At 34.1% G+C, this 26,492-nt stretch overlaps 3 protein-coding genes across 3 annotated transcripts in view; all 3 read left to right on the top strand.

Moving 5' to 3' along the window:
* The window catches only part of Sprt (PDZ domain-containing protein sprite), a 44,827-nt gene extending 33,259 nt beyond the window's left edge, over positions 1 to 11,568 (top strand). Inside the window, exons 7-11 of the mRNA XM_076909701.1 lie at positions 2,796 to 2,951; positions 3,211 to 3,363; positions 7,856 to 8,117; positions 9,496 to 9,888; positions 10,801 to 11,568. Coding sequence (XP_076765816.1) covers positions 2,796 to 2,951; positions 3,211 to 3,363; positions 7,856 to 8,117; positions 9,496 to 9,888; positions 10,801 to 11,193 — 1,357 coding nt within the window. The 3' untranslated portion in view covers positions 11,194 to 11,568. The remainder of the gene's footprint in view (positions 1 to 2,795; positions 2,952 to 3,210; positions 3,364 to 7,855; positions 8,118 to 9,495; positions 9,889 to 10,800) is intronic.
* Positions 11,569 to 13,024: 1,456 nt separating this feature from the next.
* Positions 13,025 to 26,492, top strand: part of Nca (neurocalcin homolog) — a 263,690-nt gene continuing 250,222 nt past the window's right edge. The window contains exon 1 of the mRNA XM_076910667.1: positions 13,025 to 13,145. The gene's annotated coding sequence lies outside the window, so the exon portion shown is untranslated. The remainder of the gene's footprint in view (positions 13,146 to 26,492) is intronic.
* The window catches only part of LOC143433347 (neuronal calcium sensor 2), a 238,126-nt gene continuing 225,376 nt past the window's right edge, over positions 13,743 to 26,492 (top strand). The window contains exon 1 of the mRNA XM_076910663.1: positions 13,743 to 13,760. The gene's annotated coding sequence lies outside the window, so the exon portion shown is untranslated. The remainder of the gene's footprint in view (positions 13,761 to 26,492) is intronic.

Below are 26,492 nucleotides of genomic sequence, written 5' to 3'. Positions count from 1 at the left end.
CCTTTACTCTTTCAGAAGAGGCGTATACTTTCAACTCTGATCAATTAGATTCATTCCTCCCAAGAGACTTCTTACGTCTAAGAAACTCCTCTAACACGTAAACTAACTTAAATCTGTTACACTTTAAATGATTGACACCCCTGCACCATTTAATTTAAAAAAAGTCACTTTGCATACTTAAGTCTATATATTATGTATACGAAAGAAATATATACGGATAAATAACTAAATGTAATTAACAAATATAAAATATTCTCAATAAGAAAATTGTTGTTAGATACTAATATTTATAGTTCCAAAATCCCCTATAGTCTAGTGGCTAGGATATCACAAGCAGTCTAAAGTGTTTGGTAAGGATAAAGTAAGATTCTCTTGCGTCATACCATAGCGATAACAGTTCAAATAAGTTCAAATGTGCAAGTGATCTCTAAATAAACCAAAAAATTGTACAAAGCAAATGGAGCAAATCCAACTGAGATCAATTATTCCAGTCATGAACAGAAAAAGGAAGAAACGAGGAAAGTATCACGAAGTGCGGATTCGAGCGCCCTCTGCATGGAGAAGCGCAGCCACGACAAAGCCAAATAATCCAAAGAGAAGAGGACCAACATTTAACAGGAGGAAGACATAATGAGGCAAGATTAAAAAAATAACATAGCTGTTCAAGAAACAAGACGCAACCATCGCAGAAGAAATCAGCTTAGAAAACTTGATTAAACTCAACTCGAGGACAAATAACAATCCAAAGAGAATAAAACGTTCACTAAACATGATAAAACGGAAAGAGGCGATCAAATCAACGACTCAGAGAGGAGACAGCGGCAAGAAAGCACACACGAGCAAGGAACGGACCAACGAGGAGCTGAGGGGAATAATCAAGCGATTAAATCGAGCATTAATCGAGCTGAAAAAGCAATTGCTAGAAGAGAGGAAAATGCACACATCTAAAAGCGAGGAGAACGCGCCACAGAGTGCAAGTACGGAGCAGAGCAGAGAGAGAGAGAAAGGGGAGAGAGAGAGAGAGAGAGAGAGAGAGAGAGAGAGAGAGAGAGAGAGAGAGAGAGAGAGAGAGGGAGAGACAGGACGACGACAACATCAGCAAACGAAATGGTCTGCAACGAAGCATCGTATTGCAACCCACCCAGGGAAGAAGAAAATACCTGGACAAAAGTAGCGAAGGAAAGAAAAAAAACACCGAATGTATGGAACCATACAGCAAAGAGCAGCCCAAATCGAGCACAACGAGCAAGACGAGGGGAAACCGACCCGCGCCAGGCTACATACCAAAAGTATTGTAGTAAGCCACTACCCATTATCATATATAACACGAACTGCAAAAGTACAACGTCACGACGCTATAAAGTCAAAGACTTTTATATAAAAAAAGTTTACGACTTGAAACGCATAGTATGCATGAGTAATCTATAATAGAAAATTATAAAACAAATATAAACAACTATAGACACCATAAAGGACAAAAAATTTGTACACTTCACGTACAATCTCAAACAAGACAAAAAAATCACAGTATCATCAAAACACTTCGCGGGAGACTTCGACATAAAAACAATATTAAAAGAACTGCAAAAATTTGTACATTTTTTATCAATAAAATAATTCCAAACACGCAGATCGATAAAGGAAAAGAGATCGCTTCCGATGTATATCGTGAAATTATCTCCTGAAAGTAAAATAGTGTAGGATCGACGTTCTGTTTGCGTTATTTAAATAACCAGAAAGAAGAAGAGTCGTTGGTCGATCCTGGGTAACTTAATTGTTAAAGCAAAAACTTCCTACAAGCGAAAGATCCGAGTTTCTCGTCTTAGGCAATGTGAGCCTATCGACTCTTTTTCTGCTATTCCTACAATAGAAAAATGAAAAAACATTCAAGTTCTGTTGTACTCATTCGTAGCATGAAAAAAATTAATGAAATCAAGTAGGCTACGATGTAAAAGATGTCAACGCGCTATGCCCACACGGCAAATTGTTGTAATTCTACAAATACTTACCAATAAAAGGGCAAAACTCAGAATCGCATCAATATAAATTTGTAAAAACACTAGTTACCCAGTATCCTACGGAGGATTGATTCAGAAACGAACAAAATAAAAGAATCCAAAGCCCAAATAGAAAAAGAAAATAAAATTCATGCTTTAAACAAAAACATTCTGAATATTTTTATAACGTGAAAAATTACTGTGATCTCATTTAATTTATAACATTATTGTACTATACCAAGTTAGACAACTAAATTGTTCATATTTGTAGAGTATAGTAAATGCTTTACTAAAAAAAAAGTTTTAATTAATTTCTTTCGTTATTAACAAAGATATAGGTAGTTAAAGTCAAGTATACTGTAGTGTTGGAATATTTTTGTGATACACTATTAGATAAGAGAAATTAGTTTCTAATCATTACGTTTAAGACGTATTGCATTAAAGTATTGTATACTTACCTGCGGAAAACTATGATACTCTTAAATAAGTGTTTCTGTAGACAAATGTTACCAATAGTACAAATATAATCTTATTAGCTCCAAGTACGTCAGGACTTCATACATCATTATTAATAAGTAGCAATAAGTACAATTAAAAAAGAAGGACGTAATCGTAGATCAGATTACGAGCGTTTTACACCAAAGCCATTAGGTCTAATCTTAACTTGTTATCATGTAAACTTTTGTGCGTTCTGTTTGTATTAATATTCATTACACAAAAAAGTGACTAGAATACTTGAAGGAAAAGATAGATTTGTTTTTTACTATAATTATGTAATTATGTAATTATTTGTTGCAGCAATATAGACGTTCGGATTCAGCAGGCAGAGCTGGAGTATAGACTTGGACGTGAAGAGCTAGAACTTTTGACGTTACGCGAAGAAAGTAGAGCTCTTCAAGCCGCTATAGAATTAGCGGAGACCCAAGAGAAACAAAAGAATGATACAATATTTAGGTAACTATCTAAAAATAACGAAAATTGTGCAATTTATTTGGTATTTCCTCATATCAATTAAAACGTAGATACATTATATCAAAGTCTTTCATTTTTGCAAAGTGATTAGCTTCTCGAAGAACAAATATATCATATTTTTGCAGTCACGTGAAAAATACTTAATAACTGACTTACATAGTTTGTTTAATCAGATTTACTCAGATAAAGTGAGAATGTGTGATATAAACCAAATAAAGTGCCTACGATGTTTCATTTACAGCTGCATTTCTAGCTCTACGCAAGTCACGGTGCATGCTGTAGAAGTTAGCGCAGATCCAAAAAGTCCTCGTTTCGGTGCTGGCCCGAGAGAGGACACACCTGGCCTTTACGTCGATTGGGCAGTTGAAGATTCTGGACTATGCAAGGGAGATAGGTATCGTATCATTTAAACTTACCCTTTTCTAATTATAACACGACTAAAAATGATTATATTCGAAATTTTTCTGTTCGTTACGTATTTGAATTTTCAATTTGAATTCATTGAAAGTAAGTACGTGATTTGATAATGAAGTTTCTAAAGACGGTAAAATGAAGAACCAATCTAGAAATCACAAATAAAGTTGTTGAATCATTATCTTTAGAACGGTTTACAATTGTAAACATGATCAATTTTTTTTATTACTTTTAACACGCACACTGAATTCATTTGTAAAGAACGCGGAGTCATAACGCTTCACGCACTGTGCAATTATAACGCTAGCAAGAAGTAGGACAGTGTCTTTCTCCTTCATGAAAAGACTGTAAAAACTGATTCGTCATATAATATCAATCATTTGAAACAAATCATGACATATTCTGAGATGAACAGGCGTAAAGCAAAATGGAGACGTGAAACAAAATATTGTTGCATGGAGTATCAAGGAAAGAGAAACGAAGTGGAGAGTAATTGCGAGGAGATGTAAAAATTGTTCGAAAAAAATGTTTGATAGCAAATGTATAATACGTAACACGATGTGCTTACGCTACGTAACCTAGCTATCGGAGTAGAACAATACCCCAATCTTGGCATTTGGTTCCCAGCGGGTCACCGTAGCGTGAAGCACCGGAAGTTCGCCATATGCCCTCGTTAATTGCACCTGTGACTTCACATAAACCTATCTCCTCTCCTTCCTCGAGTTTTTATATACATAAATCCTTCGAAAGCGTTCGTTGCAACTCATTATACTGGGTTCCCAAACCGCTTCTCGTTTTAGAATTTAAAAGCGTAATTAAAATAGAATCGAGGTATTTTTTTTGTATTTATCTAAATGCCGATTATCGCATTTTTATAATCCACGGATCTGGCAGAGCAGCACTTATATATATAATAATATTTAACTAATAATATAATATATAACTAATAGATAATATTTAACTAATAATATAATATATAACTAATAGATAATATTTAACTACTTAAATTTCTTTATTATCAATTACATTATAATTAATTTAACTACTAACGTAAAGTGACGAGATTTTAATATTGGCAAAACGGGACATAATTGTTCTAGAGCAACAAAATTTTTTTACCAAGGAACAAATTATATCATATGTTTTTAAATTTCAAGACATGTAAAATTTACAAATGTAATTGTTAGGTTCGTTTAACGAAAATAATTTATTGAATTGCATAGGGATAATTATAAATAAAATTTTTAAAGTAGTAGAGGTAAGCAAGCTCTTCGACAATAAGTTTATGATACATAATAGAAAAGAATAATCTTAATCTTTTTGAACGCGGAACAAGTTGTTAAAAATCAGGACTGTTCTGCCAAAAGCGAGACGTGTGTTCACCTTAATGTAAAGGTAGATATCTGACGCTACATGTAGAAACAAAACAATATAATTTAACTTTCTTTTAAGCACGGTTACCATCGGTAGCACATGAGCCGCCTATATAAATCACGCATCAATAGAACCTTACTAAAAGGACACTTCTAGACAAAGATTTTTTATGGAATAGAATTGAAAAAAGAGAATTTGGTAATTGTGCAGAAAAGGGGCTGCACGTTTGATTTCAACGATTTTATAATATTTGTAGAAATCAATATTTTGAACTATTCATTTCTGCACATGTTACTCATGGTTTTAGCATTTGAGATATTTGCAAAAAAGGCGTTACTACCATTTCAATGAATTCTATCTATAAGAGCGCATCCTAAAAAAAACTTGCGTTAGTATTTACGGTTTAATATTTTCTAATGGATTTTTTAATAGTAGTAGAAGGCGTTTGGAAAAACATATTGCTCTTATTTTGCCAAATAGAAAACTTTCTTTTTGTACTATTTGAAACAGTCTTCTTTCCATGTACATTTTTCCTCTTCTCATTGCATACTCACACCATGCATTCTGCTTGCACACTGTTTACTTTTAATATTTTTGCTTCCATTGTTCTTCCTTTCCCATTCTATACTCACTCTATATAAAAATCCTCGCTTACATTTTTAATTTATTGTCGATTCACCTCGCTTATTCTCGAATATTCCACGGAACATCCCAAAAGTGAAAGAAATGGAGATGGGTGATAATGTAACCGCCCAATCTGGTGAGAAGACAGAGTAGTAGTTGGTTAACGACTAAATGAGTAGCATCTTAAGGCCTACCACAAATTATTTGCGTTGTATGCATTATATAAGGTGTAAGTATCAGTGTCAATGTAAGCGTTGGGTATATATGGTGGGTGCACTTTGTTCGATGGTATGGACAGCTGTTCTTTACCACGCAAACATAAGTGCACTCTCTCTAACCATGAAGTGAAGGTGAGTTTGAAACAATTTACTCTATAACTAAGCCAAAGGCGGTGCGTTGGTACATATCGTAGAGAGTTTAGGCGAGTTTTAAGCCCAATGCGCGGCAATATGCGAGGCTGTAAAAAATGTCCGTGAATAGCATAACCGGCTGGAACCTGTAGAGTAATTCAATCCTAATCCGATACTTGTAAATCGAATTAATTAGCGTATTAATTTGGCTCGTGTTAGGTTGGGGTTCGGTTATCTTACGAGTTCCGCTTGTCGTTAAGCTGGTTGCACTATTTGTCGCGTATATAGCTGTGAACGGGGTTTTTATCTAGACCCAAGCTGGTCCTCTCCGTAGAGCATGTAATAAACAAGAGATAAGGTGTAAAGTAACCGGTAACTACAATGACGCATGTTCTCTCACGGACGTACACTTGCAGACGGAATTCACCGTGGTTGTAACGACCTTTTTTGCAAATATCTCGCAAACTAAATCACAGCGGCCATAACATGTACGAGAAGGAATTGCTCAGAATGATGATTTTTACAATATATTCAAAGATCATCGAAATCTAGCGTCCATGCTTCGGTATAAACACAATACCACGTATTAATTGTCTTCTGTATGTGTGTAAACACTCTTTTTCTACTTTTGTAGAAAATTGGAAAATGTTTGATAGAGATTGTTTATGGCATCGTTATTGATAACTTTAGTTTGAAGACGTAAAACACTTTTTCTGCATACAACCAGTTCAAAGTCTACAATTTTAAAACAGTGATGAATTCATAATAAATCATTGTCGACAATATTATTGCGTTTGATTAGATTTATACAAATGTGGTTCAAAAAAATATCCTTAAATGACATTATTAATGTAGTCGAAAGAAAGAGTGTTAAAACACTAGTCGCACATCAGGTGTACACATGTAAAAGAATGGAAATATGGGTTTTGTTTCGTCCTCGCGAGAGAATTGCACACACAATAAACCTACATCGTTCCTCAGACATTAAAAAAACTTGATATTCTAACACTCCTCTACTATCTTAATACTTCCTTTTTAAGAAAGCACTTCGCTAGCTTATGGACAGCGCGAACGGCACGCATTTAATTAGGAAAGCCTCATTCCGTAATTGTGAAGTCTAGCAATTAAGTAATTCACTTTAATTTTCTGCGTATGGGGGCATCGGATAGCCAATTACAGCCAGTTTGCTCTAATGTCGGAACTCTTCCATTCTTCGACACAATGAGCTATTAACGATACGGATGGTCAACATTCGACAAAAAAAGTCCCTTTTGGAGTCGCAAAATCATAGTCATTAAACTGTTTCCGTAATTTGCTGGACAATGGAGTTTCACGCACCCTAACTACAACCTACCTGCGTTAAGTTCGGATGTTTTACCCCCCTTTCGGTGCTAGCTGGAACCACTTACTTATCTACCTGTGCAACATTTTTAGGTGATCAATTTGATCACTCGTATTTTATTTTTCTCCCTCTAAATTTCTGACCAATCAATTCTATTCACGTTTTAAATTTTCAAAGAAAGTTTTTCTCAATATAAGTTTTCGAAAGTATAATTTAATCGATCGCTATATCGATATTTCATCCAACAAGCTGGTGGTTAACCGATCGATTCGATTATACGAACCAACGGTTCTCAAGTTACTGGACCATAATTTGTGCAATTTATTTGAATTTTTCGAATACTTTTCGTGCATAATAAATCAAAGTTAGGTCAATAGCATATTTTTCTGTGTATTCGAATCTTACCGAAATGTAGCTTGCGCATGTTGCTTGCTCGTGTAAAAATTTGAATGGTACGTAGAAAATAAAATTCGGAAATCTCTAATCCAGACAAACAATACTCTTCTAAACAATTACAGATAGCAAAAAGCTTCTGCACAAATGACTTATACACATACTTTAAAATTATACTTGTTATCTTAAAAATTGCATGTTCTTCCTGAAATTGAAGTTATTAACATCGTGGCGTTGCGTATATGAGTTTACGATCCGAACTACTTTTTTTTTAAATCGCTGTTCGACAATAGCGCTTTAAAATAATGAATGGAATGGCGACTGAAATAATAATACTTCTCATTATAATCTTGTTACGAACTCAGACTTACATGCAATATTATCTTTAGGATCTTAGAGGTGAATGGAAAGCTGGTGGTGGGCGCAGGAAGAAACGATCTGGCGAGGCTGTTGGCCGTAGCACCCGATGCAGCACAAATTGTGGTTCTTCGAAAAGGCGAATCCCTCGCAACGGTCCACACTCTTCGATCGGATAACCTAAGGTTAACTCACAGGATTGGGTATCTCGAGGAGCAAGTTAGGGATCTCCTTACGCCAAATAGAACCGAGGTCCCCGAGGAACCTTCGCCGACTAGCCAGGAACAAATTCAGGTACACGAAACGTAGAGAATAAGTTTCCACTTTTAGGAAAAAGTATCATAGAAAGAAGTAAATTCACCAATGACGCCAAACAGAAATGAGTTTCTGAAATTTATAACAGCTGATTATTGACATGAAACGTAGAATAGGTTTCCATTTTTAGGAAAAGATATTGTGTAGAGATTGTAAGTTCACCAATGACGCCAAACAGAAATGAATTTCTGAAATTTGTAACAGCTCATTATTAAATACATTTTATTCTAATTTATTATTTTCTATTTTATTAAATTATTGCTGTTGGTAATGGTGTGTAATGTCATTTGATTCTAATTAATCAATAATATGATTAGTTATGAACATATTATAGCTGGTAACAAAGTTACTTTTATAAAAGATTAATTTACTTACGTACTAGAATACTTCTGTAAGTCATTGCGCGTGCGACGTACAATAACTTCTGAAACGTAGCGTTACCTATCTAATGACCAGGTTGCGATCATGTTTTCACACGTTTTAACTTCTGCACGAGTAAACCGCGACTCCGTAGAGTCATTTGTTAGTTAGCTATTGTGTAAACAACAAAGATCCGCGTGCGAACTATGGCAGAAAAGCAAGCGAATGGAAAGTTGCAGCACGACCCACGTGAGAGACTTTCTAGATAAAAAAATTGAGTATTTTTATTAAATCCTTCGACTATACACTTGGCTTAATCCACTGCAGTTCTTGGCTTTTCCTAAACTAAAAATACACATTCATCGAACTTAGATTTCTAAAAAAAAAAGTACACCGTATAACTTACTGTATGGACTACTTTAAAGGTGATTGGTTTTTAGAAATACATTCGCGAAAGTCAATCGTTTAGGACACACATGTTCGAATGATTAGAAACGAAATATTTCTCCTTAATGCACATTTTTTACAAATAACTGAAACGGACATTAGAGAAACTGATGCGAAACTGATGTTGTGCTATTGTACAGTTCTCGTCTGAATAATTTCGTTTATAGGATCACAAGCAATGGTATGAAATTCAAAGAGTTATGGCTAGTTTAGTCAAAAATAAGAAGTGAAGATTTTGCATTAATCAGAAACAAAAAAAATACATTGATATTAGAGAAATTTTATTTTTGTTAAATATCGCTACTTCTTTTGTGAAAATATCCGTTAAGATACCGGTAAGGTATGAGCCTGATCGAGAAATAATAAATGTTTATTAAACAAAGAAGGAAAGATATGGATATATAAGGAAAAGATATATATGTAAACATGTCAGTTTTAACATCTTGATACGTCTTGTTTTTTCCTAACCAATTTAACTTCCACCATAAACTTTAATTAATTAGTATTAATTAATTACCACGTTAAATAAAGTTTAATTTTTCTTAAACAGGTTTTTCAAAAGGGACCGCAGGTTACAGCATTAGTTGCGAATCTTCCTGGTCTTAGTATGAGAAACTCGAAGGAACTACGGCAGAGTTTGCCAACAGTTAGAAGCAGGCACAGTGACCATTCAAAACGTTCGATAGACTTAAGAAGTCCGAACGAATTTAATTTTTCATTGGATAATATCGCCAACGGCCATCAGAAATTACGAAATAAACAGAAACATCAAGGATTTCAATTAACCAGATCGACTGCAAGCTTGGATTGTAAACAAACGCAGGTTCAACGCAGAAGATCACCACGCGTTGAATCAGCTATGGAACATTTGTCCAAAAATCGCAACTCACCTCAAGTGCAAACGTTAGACTTCGATTCTGAACCAAATTATTATCGATTACAGGTATTCTTCTCATTTTTATTTAATCCTGTAAAACTATATTTAGTTGTTTTCATGAATGCGAATTCTTTTCACATATTATGCGCCGAGTTTAGAGATGTGCGGGTACTCGAAATTACTCGGATTCAGTTGGACCGGATCTCCATTGGAAAATGATCGAGTCAGGTACTTTGGGCAGCCTCACGTTTTTCAGTTCAAAACGAAAAAAATCAGATGGGATTCGACTGCAATAAGTACTTAAGAACTACCTATGTGTTTATTATTATAGCACAGATACGATAAATACTGAAAACGTTTGAGTACAAGCTTTGCAATTTGCGATTAATACCAATATAGGGAAGTCCTATGAGTTCAGCAATTTAAGAAAATTATTTTCTGTGATGTATTGTTTTCCGAAAAATGTTTAGGGATGGACTGTAGAGAAAAAAGAAGGGTATAAAGGCTACCTGGAAGTCCTATGCTTTAGACGAACCAAAAATTCCTTATATAGAAAATGAAGGGTGGAAGTAAGGACTTATGGAAGATTGTATGTATTGCTGTCCATATAGTGGCAGATGTTGCAGAACCACCACATACTTAATATGTAATGTCTGTGCATCAGTAACATTGATGTTTAAAACAAAAAATCTTAAGCCCAAGTCATATTCCTTAAATGAGTCCTAAAACAGCAATCGAGTCCTCAAATTTTTTAAGAATTCTGATATTTTCAAGAATCCCTATCCTCTCTCGAGAATCCTGAAATTATCGGTATCTTGACACTTACTCCAACTCGTTCTGAACATCGGATTCTCGCACATCTTTAATAATGACTGTATAATACTTTAAATAGCTCGATAAAAGAATTTGTACTTCAATTTATTTACTCGTAAAATTAGAATAAGAATACAAGCATTTTAAAATGTTTTACTATTTCAGGATTCTCAATCGCGGGCATCAGTGAATTCTGATGTATCAACGGCATATAGTTTTGAAGAGACAAAATTTCGTCCAGCTCCGCCGAAAAAGCCACTGCGATTGTCCCTTCATCGTGCAGCTAGTCTTCAGTCTGTAGAAAGTGCACCATCTGCTGCTCTACATGACGTAGTCAAAAAGCCGACCAAGAGGAATCACAAAGGTGATCCACCAACAGAAAGAGTTCCACGAACCGAAACAAGTAAAGAAGGAAATAATCAAACGCAAAAGCCACAGTCACTTCAGCCTCCACCGAGGACACCTTCCAGAGCTGAATCTTGTCAAAGCGCGTTACGATGGCCTTCCCATAAATCACGTTCTCATCTAGCATTTGTTACGATGGAAAAGTGGTGCTAAACAGAAGCAACGTTTTTAATAGAAGTAACATTGCTTTAAGATATAAAAGTATTATGTATTTCATAAATTTTACATGTTAGAAGTATTCTACAAATAAGTATTTTAAGTGGCAATATTAATAATGCGTGCGAACATTTAACACTTACTCTATTACGGGGCAAATGTGCATAGTTTGCGAAAATTTTTAACTCTGAATCACTGTTGCAAAGATTATCATTCAGAAATGACAATTTTCAATAATGGTTAATTATTTTCTTAACTTTTCATTGTCGTTAAATCAAATAATCATAAATATTTGTAAGTTTCCATTCTTCAATAAAATTTTTTATTTTCTAAGATATCGTTACACGATTTGTTCTTTTCTTCACTTATGTATCTTGTCATATATTATAGTAGAATATGCATATGTATATATAGTTTTAAACATCATACAATAAAGAGCAATTATGTTAAAGTTAATGATAATCTATGACTTAAAATCATTATCGACTTGTCTATTGGATTATGTTGCTTTTGATAGGTCTTTTAATTCAACAATTTGATAATTTCACATATCTCAATAAAGCGTACCATGATTGCATTGATGTGATAATCTTTTCTGTTATAAATTAATGCAAACCTTATTGAATATGTATTGTTTGTATTGTCTAACATAATGTCTGTTGCATATCATTTGTCCTGCTATCAGTTTTATCTAAACATGTTCCTTTCGATATATTGACTTAATTGTTTTTATATGAAAAGAAATAACTGTTATAGAAGTATAAGCAATACAATGTAAAGTGTGTAAATATTTTTACCTTCTTCCAAGCAGACATTTTAATTTTATTTCTCACATCTATTTCTCAACCGATAATTCTAATACTAAGAACTAAGAAAGAATACTAAGGTTTTCTAAGAATTACTCTTTGTATGTATATTTTTAACATGCTATCCATTAAATAGTCATAGTTTTGCTATTTTTCAGTGAGCTATCAACAAAATATTACAATTACCATGTTAAACAAAAACAGCATACCCGGACACTGTCTTCATAACCAACAATATCAGAAAATACTTATGACCAACATTTTTTAATCCTAAACAAAAGGATATCTTCGTTTTTATGCAATGTTATTATTCCCTTATATTTGAAGATAACTTGTCATGGTACCAGTATATAACCTTAAAAATTTTAACTTTGTCTGACAATAAAATAAATGACTTTGTTTATGTACCATATTAAACGTATCGACATCACACTTTTTCATGTTGTTATATTATTATAATCAATCATTAATTACAAGATTTTAATGTACATAGGTTCTTCGATGAAGCGTGCAACTTTCATCCTTTTAAATCACTTTAAACTGGATTCGAAACGCGGGAAAATTTACCAGTTTGTTTAAACATAGATTAAATAGCGATATAGATACACGAATTTCGGTCATTTTTGTGACACAGAAAATTATCAAGAAGATTGTATTAATTATAATAATTATTAACAATTTGGAAACAATTTATTAATACGTCAGAAATTCTAAAATAATTTTCATAAAATTTTAATCAAATAAATAAAAAGCTCCTGTTTAATTATATCTATACATAATGTTTTACACGATATATTTGTCAGCGATTAACTATTTATATTAATTCTATCAAACATATACTAACGACTAATAATTGAATCTTTAATAACAGATATCTAGTTTCTTATATGTTTAACAGTTAACAAATAACATTAGCACCATGATGAAATACTATGATAATTCTTAAGAGGTCGCTAGCATCGATAGAATTTTTGTGTGGTTAGTAAAATTCACGCGAGATTATCACTCTTTTCCAAGCGCTTCGTTAGTGGCGGAATAAAATTTCAATATGGCAGCCGTCGTGGTATCTGCACGAATCAGTGTCGCGGAAATGTTTTGAACTCGTTGAGTAATCGCGACAACCGGTTGACGTACAACGCATAGGTTAGTAAGGCGAAATGACGTTTTGTTGTTGTATTAGCTTTTACAATCTAATCGATCAGTTTGTGTCAGGAAACCGGGTTTTCGTGGGAATCATTTTTCTCAAACGGTTGGGCCCCTAAAGTATATAGTCCGGCCGCAGTATTGCCCCGATGCAGATATAGGTTACTTCGTTTTTTCATCCTTGAATCAAATTCAAAAACGCATTACGTTCGATGGAAATCCGGCGCCCCTTTCGTCCACTCTACCGATTATTACAAATTGTAACGTCACGTATGTTTTGCGATTGTATGCTTGATGTGTGTACGTTTTTCTCAGTGAAGATAATAGGGTGTGCGTGGTCATGTCAGGTGTATGGATGCGGTTGTCGATATGTTATGCCCGTGGAATTTATTTAGAATTGCCGCTCATTTTTTTCTTTTCGAACGAACATTGGTTGAGTGTCGCGCCGTTCGATTGTCGACGTCGTCAATGTTCAATGTTCAACCCCGTTCAATGTTCAAACGTCAAGAAAGAAGACTCATCGTGCATTTTTGACACATCCTCGCCATGCTGGATGGACAGCATGGTACTTCGGCCCGCTATGTACTGCACGATCCACTTGGGAGCGGCGTTTGGTAAGTTTTCATTTCTCTACCTTTCTCATTTTCCTACGTTTCATCTTTTCGTACCGATGTTCGTTTAATGAAACTTCTCTTCCTAGATTTCCAGAGGATTTTAAGGGTTTCACTGTACATATGCGTTTCCGTTTAGAATATTAGCGAACAAATTTTTATTCATTTTATTTAAAAAATGAATGATGTTTCTTATTAATTGCAATAAAAATTAGATAATTATGTAAATTCTTTGTTGACGAAGATATGTAGCTTTATTCGATGTATAACGATAATCGTATGCGTTTAATTAATATTTAGACATTGAAAGGACGTGATTCATTAATTTTCATTCTTAATTCGCATTCTTCTACAAACACCATGCAAAGTGATAAAATATTGCTATTATTATTTAAATCGAAACTATTTACTTACGTGCATAGTCTGTATCCTATACGTTTCATTAATACAACACTAAAATGGAATAAATTTATTATTTGTTTATGCATAATTATCCATGAGACGCCGCATTTCGTATCGGTAAATTATTCTATAAAAGTAAATCCTGCATTGTATGCGTATGAATTAAATTAGTCCCTCTTCTTCGATTTTCTTACATTTTCATGCAATATTAATTTGTACTCATTCTGACATTTAATTTAATGACTAATCTCTCGTTTTAAAGAAGTATATTTCCTTGTCTGTATGTTTAAATTCTGTTTCATATACTGAATTTTATATCAAACCTATAATATTCACTCAATCAGGTATTTAATTAAACCAACAATTGTAATTTTATTATATAAAACATTTATTTGTTATTCTGTTTTCATTGAATTCCAATCTGTATAATGTTTTACGCTCAGTATTGCAATAGCAGTATAAAAATGTTATCAGGTTACGCCTCAGGTGCCCTACCTGATAAATAATTGCCGTGCATTGACTGTCAATAATTGACGGACGTTTATGTCTAGCCATTTGCGTATTAATGTTGTCGTACGACAACACGCGGGACACAGTGCAAAAGTATTGCCTGGTCGTAAATCGGTCAGGAGTCAGCCTATACGTAATCTGAGTCCCGGTACCGCAGTTATACATCCGGGAAACAGCAAGATATAGGACAAACGTACGCTGCGAATTTGTTTTAAAATCGTTGACAGACAAATTTACGTTTTGCGTCGTATTTTCATATATTTTTTGTGGAACACGTAACAATTTTAGAACAGCGATTGTTGGACCAATCCTAAAACTAATTTCTCCGCCACTATATTTGCATCCTGCAGGTATGCGTACATCCATAAATGATCACAGCCCACGCTCTGAAGACAAAACTGTGCTCAGACAACATTTTTAATACGATGATAAGACCCGTTACGCAGCGACGGTTGTAATTAAGACTTGGACACCTTGTACAGAGGCGAGCGTATTTTGTACGTAGCATTACAGATAAGAATACTTCCGCGTATGCGTTCCTCGCGTGTTGCAACCACGCGAGGAACGCGTACGCGATTAAAACGGGGAGGGTAACTAAACGACTCGAAAGTTGTCAGCATCGCGGGGACCTAAATTTCTCTGTATTCGAACTGGTGGAAGCGTTTGATCGCCCAGAAAGTTGTTTGCCGTGTAAAAGCGTGCACTTGAATTAATGCACCTCATTAGTCGTCGGGGCTGGCTACTTTTAGTCGCCTGTGCGTCGCTGGGGCTTTCGCAATCGCCGCCAACTACGTGCGTAAATGGCTCGCAATATATACTTCATGGACGTAGTAGTTGCCGGCGATTAGTTGACGGCGCGTAACGGGTTTCAGAAAAAATAATTAACGATAAATATACTCGGAGTTGAAGAAAATCTTGCTCCTAGGATAGGATATCAAATTTCGATCTGTCGCATATCTCCGTCACACGTGGACCGAAACGATAAACGTAGCTTTATTTTGTATGAAAATGGGGTGCGAAGATACGCGCAGGACGATTGGCCACTTGTCTAACGTGCCACATCAAAGGAAGGATATAGTAGTCAACTGAACGTAGAGGGGAATGGGTGTTATCTCTTCTCGTGTAATGTCACTCAGGATGAGATGTTTTGATACATACAATGGACAAGTTACATATATGTACGAATTGTTCAATGTCGATCAGATCAATTTTGTATATAATGTTTACTCTAATTCACATCTCATAGTCGTAATTTTATTGGTTTTGAATTCGTTTAAATTCGTTTAAATTAAAAAATATATATCGTCAGAGTTAATTTTTACTGATACTTATACATACATCATTAACTAATGTAATTAATTTTTTAATATAATACTAAGCGAACCAGTAACGCAAGTTGGCAGTCCTTAAATCTAATTGACACGTTTCAAAATTATTTAACGCGAACCCTGTGACCGCGTCATTTCATTAGCTAATGAGTGTATATCTATATCGATGTTGTTGTTTGTAGCAGCGAAAATAGTGACTCGTTTGTTATACTGATTTTATGAGTTTCGGTTCTAACCGAGAACATACTCTCATATTTATACGTAGATCATGTTTTTGTATGTAATTATTTTTAAAAATTTGAGTCCTACTTCTGATCGTTTCAAGTTAGCTCGTTTTTACTATTTAAGAAAGGATTTGCTTCCAAATTGCGCAATTCCATTCGATTACCTGGACTGTCTATGAGCACCCTTTCATCCGGAGTTATTAAATATTGTAAAATGCTTCTTCAGCAAACTGAAATCGTTGAAACGTATCTAATATCAAATTCGTGCCGAACCTCTAATACCAGCGAAAATCTGAACAATTTGCGATGGAAAAGTGCTTTAGTATCACTTTTAAAATATTCTAACATATCGCCCTTATGCAAAAAAGACCATCATGGTCTAGTTCTTACACTTGAGCAGATTATTGTACAACAGTTTTGAAGATTTCGATATTTTATGAGTGGGAAAGGAAGTCTACAGAGTTTCCTTTTTAAATTAAAATTATAATGTTAATTACAATTTGCATTGTTGAATTCATCGATAAGATATTTTTCACACGATATTTACTGGTAGATAATGCAATGATACTGTCGCTGAATGATGTTGAGCAGTTGATCCCCTGCTTTTTTTTTAGAGATACCATTTTTGCTGTACTCATCGCTGTTGTTCCATCTGTTACAATCGTACTGCACTTGCTGAATTCTCTACATCGCGTCACCTGTTTGTGCACCGTAATAAAAGTGTTTACTCTCTTTTGTTCCCTCTTTGGTTAAGTGCGATGCAGCAAGTGCCAGTGTCGCACTTCGATAGGAAAAGAAGTGTCCTATAATAAGTAAAGGAACGTTCAATTTCTATTTTACTGCCTAAAATGGATATTCTAATATTATTAGAATAACAAGTAGCGCAATAAAATTATTATTTGCAATTCGTAACGTATTTATGCATGATTAAGGAAGGGATCGATATTGGGGGTTGCGATAGATAGTTCTTCTTGGATAGCAGACAGATTAGTGGTCATAAAAGCAGTGTTCTTTCGTTTCTTTAGAAAGCATTGTTTATGCTAAAAAGACGCGTCAGATAAAAGCTGTAGATAAGCTATACAAGGCGTATTTTTGTATATTCCATCACTTTCTTTTCGCACGACGAATAATTTTCAAAGGAACAGTAAACAATGCGATTTAATTATTTTTTCATGAATTGAGACTGAAATTGTGTATTTTTTACTTCAAACTTGGGGCATTTATTTTTTTTAACTGAAAAAAAGTAAACGTTGAATATAATATAAAAAATACATGTTCGACGATCAAATGGAGAGACCTATGGGGGAAAATCCATAGTATTATGAGAGTTTGCAGGGATAAATGGAAACATTGAATTTACAGATGGAACATTGAGCATACAAAGTTAATTTTTTGAACATTAAAAAAAAAAGGTGAAACAGTCAATAGAGAAATGAAAAATGCAAGATTATGAGTTAAAACATTGAATTTACACATGAAACAGTGGACATAGAGAATTAAATATTTGGACATTTTAAAGAAGAGGTGAAACAGTTAATGGAGAAATGAAAGATGCAAGATTATGATCTATAACATTGAATTCACACATGAAACCTTGAACGTACAAAATTAAATATTTGAACATTTAAAAGAGGAAGTGAAACAGTCAATGGAGAAATGAAAAATGCAAGATTATGACTTAAAATACCCATTATGTTTAGTTTAATTATGGTTATTATATAATGGATAAAAAATGGCAAGAGACATTCCCAGAAAATGCGTACGTGGAATTGAAATTCAGGATCGGAAGAAAATGTTGGAAATGAAATGGAAAATTTCGAACAAAAGTTACAAGAAGAATAGTAAAATATTTGATAATTCATTCTGTGCTTCGTTGCTTACAAGCTGCAACCGGTGTCAAAGGGTACGCGATAAAAGTATTAGTTTATGTGAATAGTGCAATGTAACTTTGTAAATGACGTGAAATGCGTATATATATATGTGCGTTCCATTTTCTGTTACGAAAACAAATTTCATGTTACAATTTTCGTTAAATCTAAGCAAATGATTCACTGTATTTGGAAATAATTTTATAAATCTTCACTAAAGTCTACGAAAATAAAATATACAGTTTGAGACAAAAAGAGCTGCTACGATATGATTATTATGCTACTAATACGTATCACTATTGAACAATTTGATTAAACGAACAGTTTTGTTAACAACAATAATAATGCAAATAAAGTGATACACAAATTAATGGCAAAAATATATTTCTCGAGTAGTTTATAGGCGAACAAATATATTGACACAGAATAGAGTAAACAATACATCGGCATCTTTATCGATAATTCTCGATGATCACTTGGAAACAGTGCTAAGAGATTCCTCGCTGATCATTTATAGTGACCACTCTTGGACTAACGAAAGTATTAGGTCGATGCAAAAGGAATGTCGGTTTTTATGTGGTTGAATTTTATCATTAAAATTTTAATAAATTTTATAATAAATATTGTTAATAAATATAATAATATCTGTAACCAAAATAAGGAGCAGATTCTAAGTTTTAAAAGATATAAATTACTGAAGAAAGAAGAGTAATATTAAATTTTTGCTATATGGGCAAATTTTATAGTCAGATCGCAAGAACCATAAAAGAGGTTATTTAATCGTATAAAACAGAAAACGAAGCGAATATCGTGAATTAAACAAGAAATAATTCTCCTTCTAAACTAAGGAACTAAGGAAAAAGAGGAAGACTATAAATATGGTAGAAAAAGAGCTCAGTATAAAGAGAGTCAAAAGAGCTTAGTCTAAAAAATTGTATATATGATAGAGAATATACGTTTAAGAGAAATAAGTACTAAAACTGTACATAGAACGTCGAAAGGTGCTCTAATCTTTTTGAACATGTTGCGCAAAATGATCTTAGATCAGTTGACTAAGCCAGAGAAGAGAAAAATAATTTTTGCGAAGAACGCTGATTTTTAGATAAAGTTATCCGACGAAAGCAAATTTAATATTTTCAAATTGGGTGGAAAGGCGTTGGCGCGACCACCCGCGAAGAAAGAACAATGGAGAAATAGGATCGATACAATTTGCATATCACTGTGAAACATGGAGGTGGTGATTTAATGGTACGAGGACGTAAAGGATTAAAATCAGAGAACAGACGTTGAAAGGGAATCTTTATCAAAAAATACCTGAAAATTCAATTTTCCCAGAAATTTTTATTCTTAATCTGTGACTAATATACAATATTACTCGTAAACTTTAAACAGATACTCTTAATCTCTCCAGGAACACTGACGAAAAGAATAAATATTAAAAATTATGTTTATAAATTAATGTAATTATTGAAAGTAACAGTATCTTACGTATGCTATTATTTATTCGATATTAACGATATCCTTAAAATGATCTAAAAAATTATAACATCAATGGTGACGTTTCAATCGAATTTACGAAGCAGCGACCAAAAAGTAGAATAAAATATTATCAGCGCTGCTATGCAACCAATTTTTAATTTTTATGGTTAAAAAATTCTGTAGTGAATAATTATTCAACAGATTTTAATTGCTTCTTCATTTAGAATAATTTTAATTAGAAAGAGAAGCTAAACATATGCATATGTGCTAGTATCCTCGAAGAAGTTAAGTCCAGATATGAATCCGATTGAATATGTGTTTGAAAAGATTTTAGAAAAGGAATCAGAAAATGTAATGCAATAAGAAATACGAATTAGATATACAAAGGGACTTTCCTGCAAGAGTAGAAGAATATTGACTATGGAATATGTAATATGGAAGCAAATCTACCATCTTGAAGACTAAAAAACAGTGAAATTTTTGAAAGGAAAAGATGTAAATATTTTTGTTTGCCTATAAAATGTTCGAGAAATATATTTTCGCTATTAATTTTTTGGCTCGCATTATTTATATTGTTGCATGTATGTGTCTATTTAATTATAGTACTTTATACATATTTGCTGATACTTAAAAATAAATAAGATCGTTTACTATTTAGTGTTTAATATATTATTTTATTCAGCTTTAATTACAAAGCTGTAGAAAAAGTAAAGATATTATTTCTTGTTCTTTTAAGAATGTACCGTTGGTAGTCGTGGGTTTCAGAATCATCTAATACTTGTATAGTGATTTCCTAAACAATATACATCATGACTAAATGATAAAATTAGAATACTAACGACATTGGGTGTTACTGATCCGCACAGCATTACGTAATTAGAATTATATTAAGAACTCCGTAAACGTAAAGCATTTTGTATAATCCATAACATACAGATGCACGTTGGAGATCCTTATAAAATGTAAATTAATTACCAAGTTATTAGAAGATTATTAATTAATGATTTACAAATTATAGAAATTAATCGTAATTACTGTTTTATCCCATACTATGACTGATCGATTAGTGATTGATTAATGATTATAACTGTAACGATTGCATTGCATCATCGGTTAGAAGATAATCAGTTGCTGCTCCTCCCCTCCCCCTTCAAACTCTGAACGTGCGGATGATAGCGGCAGATCAGAATTTTGTTATATAAAAACTGAGAATATAAGTGAGGATTTGTAGAAAACGATATATGATAAAAGTCGAAGAACCGCTGGAAATTAAATTGAAAAAATCTTTCAAGCAAATGTTATAAGATTTGGTAACTGCTATCCAAAGAAGAAAAAAGGAATAACTGTTCATTAAAAAAGAATAGGGGTGGTTGTCCCCTCCTTTCTAAGAGATTCTCTCTCGAAATCTGTTGCGCCTGAAATAATTTCTTCCCTCGCGGCGTCTAATTAAAACGGAATTCACTTTAATCTATTGTAGCTTCCAAGTAAATGGCATACCACGTCTTACGTGTCTTACTCCGTATGCAACGGCTCGTGAAAGCATTCGAACGCTCGCTCCACTGAAACTTGAAGCAATCAGAATAGATACAGTTATATACGTTATACCTGATTCATCGAGGTGATATTACAACTACAATGAAATATAGTCTCCCCTCCTATAACTATTGTTACACAAATAAAAAATGAATACAAACCAGACTATTTAAATATCGAGTTAAGTGAAACTCGATAGTAGGTACGCTAATCTGAAACTTGCCATTTTGATTAGGTTTGGTTTATTATTATGGTGATCGAATTGAAAAAATTATCCGATCCCATTACGATTAATAAATGTTTCCATTTTTTGTTAATATAATATAAGGTATTTATGTAGTTTCTAATAGAGGCCTCCAACGCATGTAAAATTTCTGCGTTGGAAAGATTTAACTGTATGCTCGCTGAAAACACGCACCTATAGGATTCAATAGAAATTCTCTTTCTATCCTTATTAATTGCTATCGTGGTAACAATAATTAGCTTTGCATGCACAGCACTTGACGCACCCTGTGCCGACATAATGCGACGAGAGCGCGTTCCTTATTTAAATAGGTCGAATCATTAACCTTTGTTGAAATTCTTACTGCAACGATGTAGCCCTCTTGTTTGCCTTGGAACTCGTAAACCATATTAATGTTCATAAAATCACTCTTTCTGGGTATTAATTTTTTGCATCGTTTAGATACAAAAAATGTTGCATTACCAGTCTCTGAGATAGTCAGAATACTATGAGTCTTTACTATTACAAGAATTAACCGATGACCTCTTTTCATCTTTATATTCGCTATATAATATAGCAGTAACATCGATGGGACAAGGTTAGGTTATTATATTTAGCTCATTTGTCGGTTTAAATGCAATCGTCAAGTTGGAATAATTAACATCAATAAGCTTCTCCCTATCGATATAAAGATATTTCCACGCTTTATTAGTACAACTAGTACGCTTCTCTCTTAGAGTTTGAATAATACATGATTCGAACTATTAAGTAGAAATGAACCATCAATGGTTCATCGATATACACCGCCTCTAAGAGGGTTCTAGAATGTATCAAGTATGAGTCAATCGTGCAGACGCAATGTTGGATACCTACTTTATCGGTGTTTTTCTTCTGTACCCTATTGTATGCGCTTTTTCTCTTGCAGTAGCATGTATTAACCAACTTCATTTCCAAATATGGTTGGATTATACGTATGTATTACCACAGTAACCACAGTTGTACCATACTAGCAATACCTTATTTATGATCTTCAGATGAGATTCAGTTTACATATAATTAATGTACTTCTAATAGAGGGGTTGTATCAGGAACTCAAGTGCCACAGATCTTTGTCATGTATCGAAGCTTTTGCCTATATCGACAAGTGTAAGGGGCGTTAAAAAAACCAGTGTTATGGGTTTGGAAGGAAAGAATAGCACAACACGGTCAGGTGAACATTTTCGATCGGATCATTCGGTTAAGGTGCTCGTCAACCCGTTCTTAAAAACGCTTCTTCTGGTTGTAAGGGGATCTATTTTTTCTCTAACGTATGGACTATAATGAAAAGCACTAATATATTCGAAATTTGGAATTTTTTTATCAACAGCACGTCGCTAGCTAAACGGTTATTCATATTTAAAGATACGCACACCATACGCTTTTAACTTGAATGATCGGACGGTAACTGGCATTTTGTTTGTCGCTAAACCGTTGGCTTCGATATACGCACAGTAGAATCCCAATAATCCGGTATCCAGTAACTCGGAAAGCCAACGATCCACTACGTGTAGCCTTATCCTTCGTTATTTATTTTCTCTGCAACCACGAAGTCTGCAACTTCTTCACGAAGTCTTCATCTGAATTTGTAACCAATTTCAATGCCATGAAACACACGCAATTTCAATTGTTCAACCATAGTTTTGTTCCTTTGTTCATCAGCGGATCAGTCTCAATCTCACAGTTCAATTATCCGTAATATTTGAAAGTCTACCTTATTGAAATTCCAAGTATGCCGGATTATTGGAACTCTACTGTATTATATCACAGTGCTTGTAACAGCAACTATTTTTTTACAAATATCTCATAAACTAAGATCGAGCAGGGATAACACGCGTAGAAAATAGTTGTTCAGAATTATGTCTCTGACAAGATATTCAAAACTCATCGCAATCTGCGAGGAAGGTATAACTCTGAACAATTAGTACGAATTGTCTTGGCATAGCGCTTAGACTGAGCAATTTCACGATTAACAATTAGCGCAATTCCAACGGAATTCTCGTGGGTCTGTAAGATTTTTCTCTCGCCTCGCTACACGCAAACTCTGTTCCTCTTCTATTCTAGCAGAATTATAAACGCGAAGAAAAGAAAAAAATACGAGATGTTAAATACCGTCAAAAGCGGATCGAATGAACCGTAGAAGAAATTCAGAAGAACGTAACAAGTTAAAAGCTGTCAGTCATTTTTAAGTGAAAATATATATTAGGATTTGAGAAAGATTGTCTTTAAGACAATGCCAATAAGATACGATTCTCTACAACTGGCTCTTTTATTATTAATATAATGCAATAGCAGAGTCTCGTGGTGAATCATAAAAGAACGATACGAGATGCGATACATTCAGTTACGAATGAAAAGTTACTCAAGTGTATCAGTTCTGAATACAATAATGAAATAAACGACAATATGCTCTATTGAAGCAGAATGTTATTGAAATGTCACGCGAATAACTGTATCAAAGATGTTATTCAAGCCAGAAATGGACCAAGTAAATATTAATATCGGGTAAAATATAAAATTTACATTTACACTTTTATCCATCATGCTTTTATTATACTTTCTCTCGGCACGTTCAAGCGCGATATTGATCACCGTTGACCAACCAAAGACTTTCCCTTCGTTTGCCTCTCGCTATTGAATTAAGGTAATAATTAATTCCTGTCTAAATTGCGGAATTGACAGGCGAATATTCCTTGGACTATTGTACATCGTGGACACGTTCATCGTCGAGGCATTGAACAAAAGCTTAGCTATTCAACGCGTGAGTTTACGGTGCGTCCGTGGGTGACCGTCAGCCTAATGACAATGCGGATCACATTTTGTGGAATGTGCTGTACGGTGTACAATTAATTACGAACGAAACCAAGGACAGACACGATGATTCGTTGGTTTTTGAATTTTTAATATTTAAATGCCATACAATTTCTTTGGAAGTTTCCGGACGATGGTATAAATTGTTAAAAATATAAAATTAAACAAATTAAAAACGATAATAAGAGGATGGTGTAAAATATCGAGAAAATCGAACGAATGAAATTTCGCTGTTAGTTACCGACCAGGTGTCAAATCGAATCGATTATAAATCCAGTGGATAAAGGATTTATTATTCTTCAGCTGATACACTAATCGTACAGAAATTTAATGCGATAAGATAAGTTTAAAGCTCCTGCTTATACGCGTATACTTCTGACGTATAAAACTTCTATAAAAAGTGGTTGCAAATATTTGTTTAACTTTTCCGCTTTGACGATAATAGCTATTAATATTGCTCCGTTAAACGGAACGTCACTTGCTCTAATGAAACAATTTTTAAAGCGAAACAGTGATTAAGGTTAAGTAATAAGAGCACTTATTTTGCGTATTTTGTTTAATTCCACGCTGTACTTTTAATGTTGTTACTTTCTCTCCATATGACAACTATATATAGCATATGGTAAAATCGAGAACCCAATTGCTTGTAGGAATCTTTTCTTTTTCCTCTGTCGACTCGTCACGTTTAACATTAAACTTTCTAACATGTCTCTGATACTAATCGCTTTTTCTGTGCCAATTTTTATAATTTAAATGCATGACAGTGTTCTGACTAGAATTATACCAAGGTATTTTACTTAATTTTTTGCATAAATTCTTACTCTTAATCCTGATTGCGGTTCTGCAGAATAAAAAAATAGTGGGCGTAATAATGCGAGACAGTAAACGGTGGTATTTATAAGTGGATACTTTTTACCAAGAGGAAATTTAAAGGACTTTCAATCGTTTGGAGATAACAGAATGGACCAAACCTTTAAGCAAAGGAAGTTAGGACGCAGACACATCATTGTTGCGGATGATTTCAATATGAAATGAACGACCTGGGCAGCAGAAATAATAGAAGAGGTAATGAGTGCTTTCGAACTGTTAATGTGCTGTAATCAAGGACAAATCCCCACCTGCTTTAGACACAATGGCGCATCTATTATAGACACAACAATTGCTACGCCCCCAATAGTGAAAAGCATTAACAACTGCTAAGCCCTCGTGCACTCAACCAACGAGCATTCCAAACAGAAATATGTCGACGAAATGCGTGGAAAAGAAGTTTCAGGTATCATCTACTAGTTTCTCTACGAATGATGCAACATAAAACTATGTGATCAACCTTATCTACACCAAACCTAAATCGATTACAGTGATCTTTTCCCTTTTCATTTTTAACTGTTGCAAAGATAATTCTAAATTTTGCGACAGGGTAGTTCTTTCGTTTCTATTAATGTTAATAAAATCACTAAAGAGTATCGCTTAAATAATTTGAAATTACTTACCAATGGTGTATGAGATTGTCCTAACTTAAAAAATAATTCTAACACGAACGTGAGCACCGGTAATAAAATCTTTGCTCGAACAAGGACTTATTTTTTGCATTTATGGTTCATTCATGATTTGGCCCCCACGTTCTATAAATATTGGAAAATTTTTGTGCGTCGTAATAAATTTTTCGCGAAACGCATTAATTCAGTAATTTAATATCACTATGCATACGTAGAATCGTCTCAGAGTGAAATTTCGGTCTTTCTATTAGGACGAATTCACTGCGACTACTTCGTCGAAAAGTTAACTCGAAACAGCCACTTCTGCTTGCGGTGGTTGGCGCCACCGAACTTGCTGATATTCGAGAGGGTTTCTCTTATTTCGTGACCGTTGCTGTCTCCTTTACTCTCACGCTATCTGCTTTCTATTATCCAGACTCTCCCCCGGATTCTTTACATTCCTGACTGACACAAACAAGGTTTTCCGCGATATAGCGATTCCCTAGGTCCTCTCTCAAATATTCCTCATTCATTTCACATACCACGGTATCCATGTACATACTGGCCTCGTGTAGAGGGTACAAAAGTCAACATTTTCAGCGTAGATACATCAGAGTGTTGTTGTAACATTCTCTTGTAACGTTCTCTTGATGGTGATCATGGACGCCACTTCTCTTGTTAACTTAATGACGAGAGAGCTAAGTTTCTATTCGAGTGGACTGTGATTTTCTAATTTCGTAGATTTTCTAATTTTATCTCCTGAGTTTTATGTGACTACTAGTGACTTGCAATGTCCGTTAGTATGCTCGATTTGTATATTTGTGACGTTTGTTAAATTCTGTCTACC

This window comes from Xylocopa sonorina, chromosome 2 (genome assembly GCF_050948175.1).
Source record: "Xylocopa sonorina isolate GNS202 chromosome 2, iyXylSono1_principal, whole genome shotgun sequence".
Classification (NCBI taxonomy): Eukaryota; Metazoa; Arthropoda; class Insecta; order Hymenoptera; family Apidae; genus Xylocopa; species Xylocopa sonorina.
This window is presented reverse-complemented; position numbering and strand designations above follow the sequence as displayed.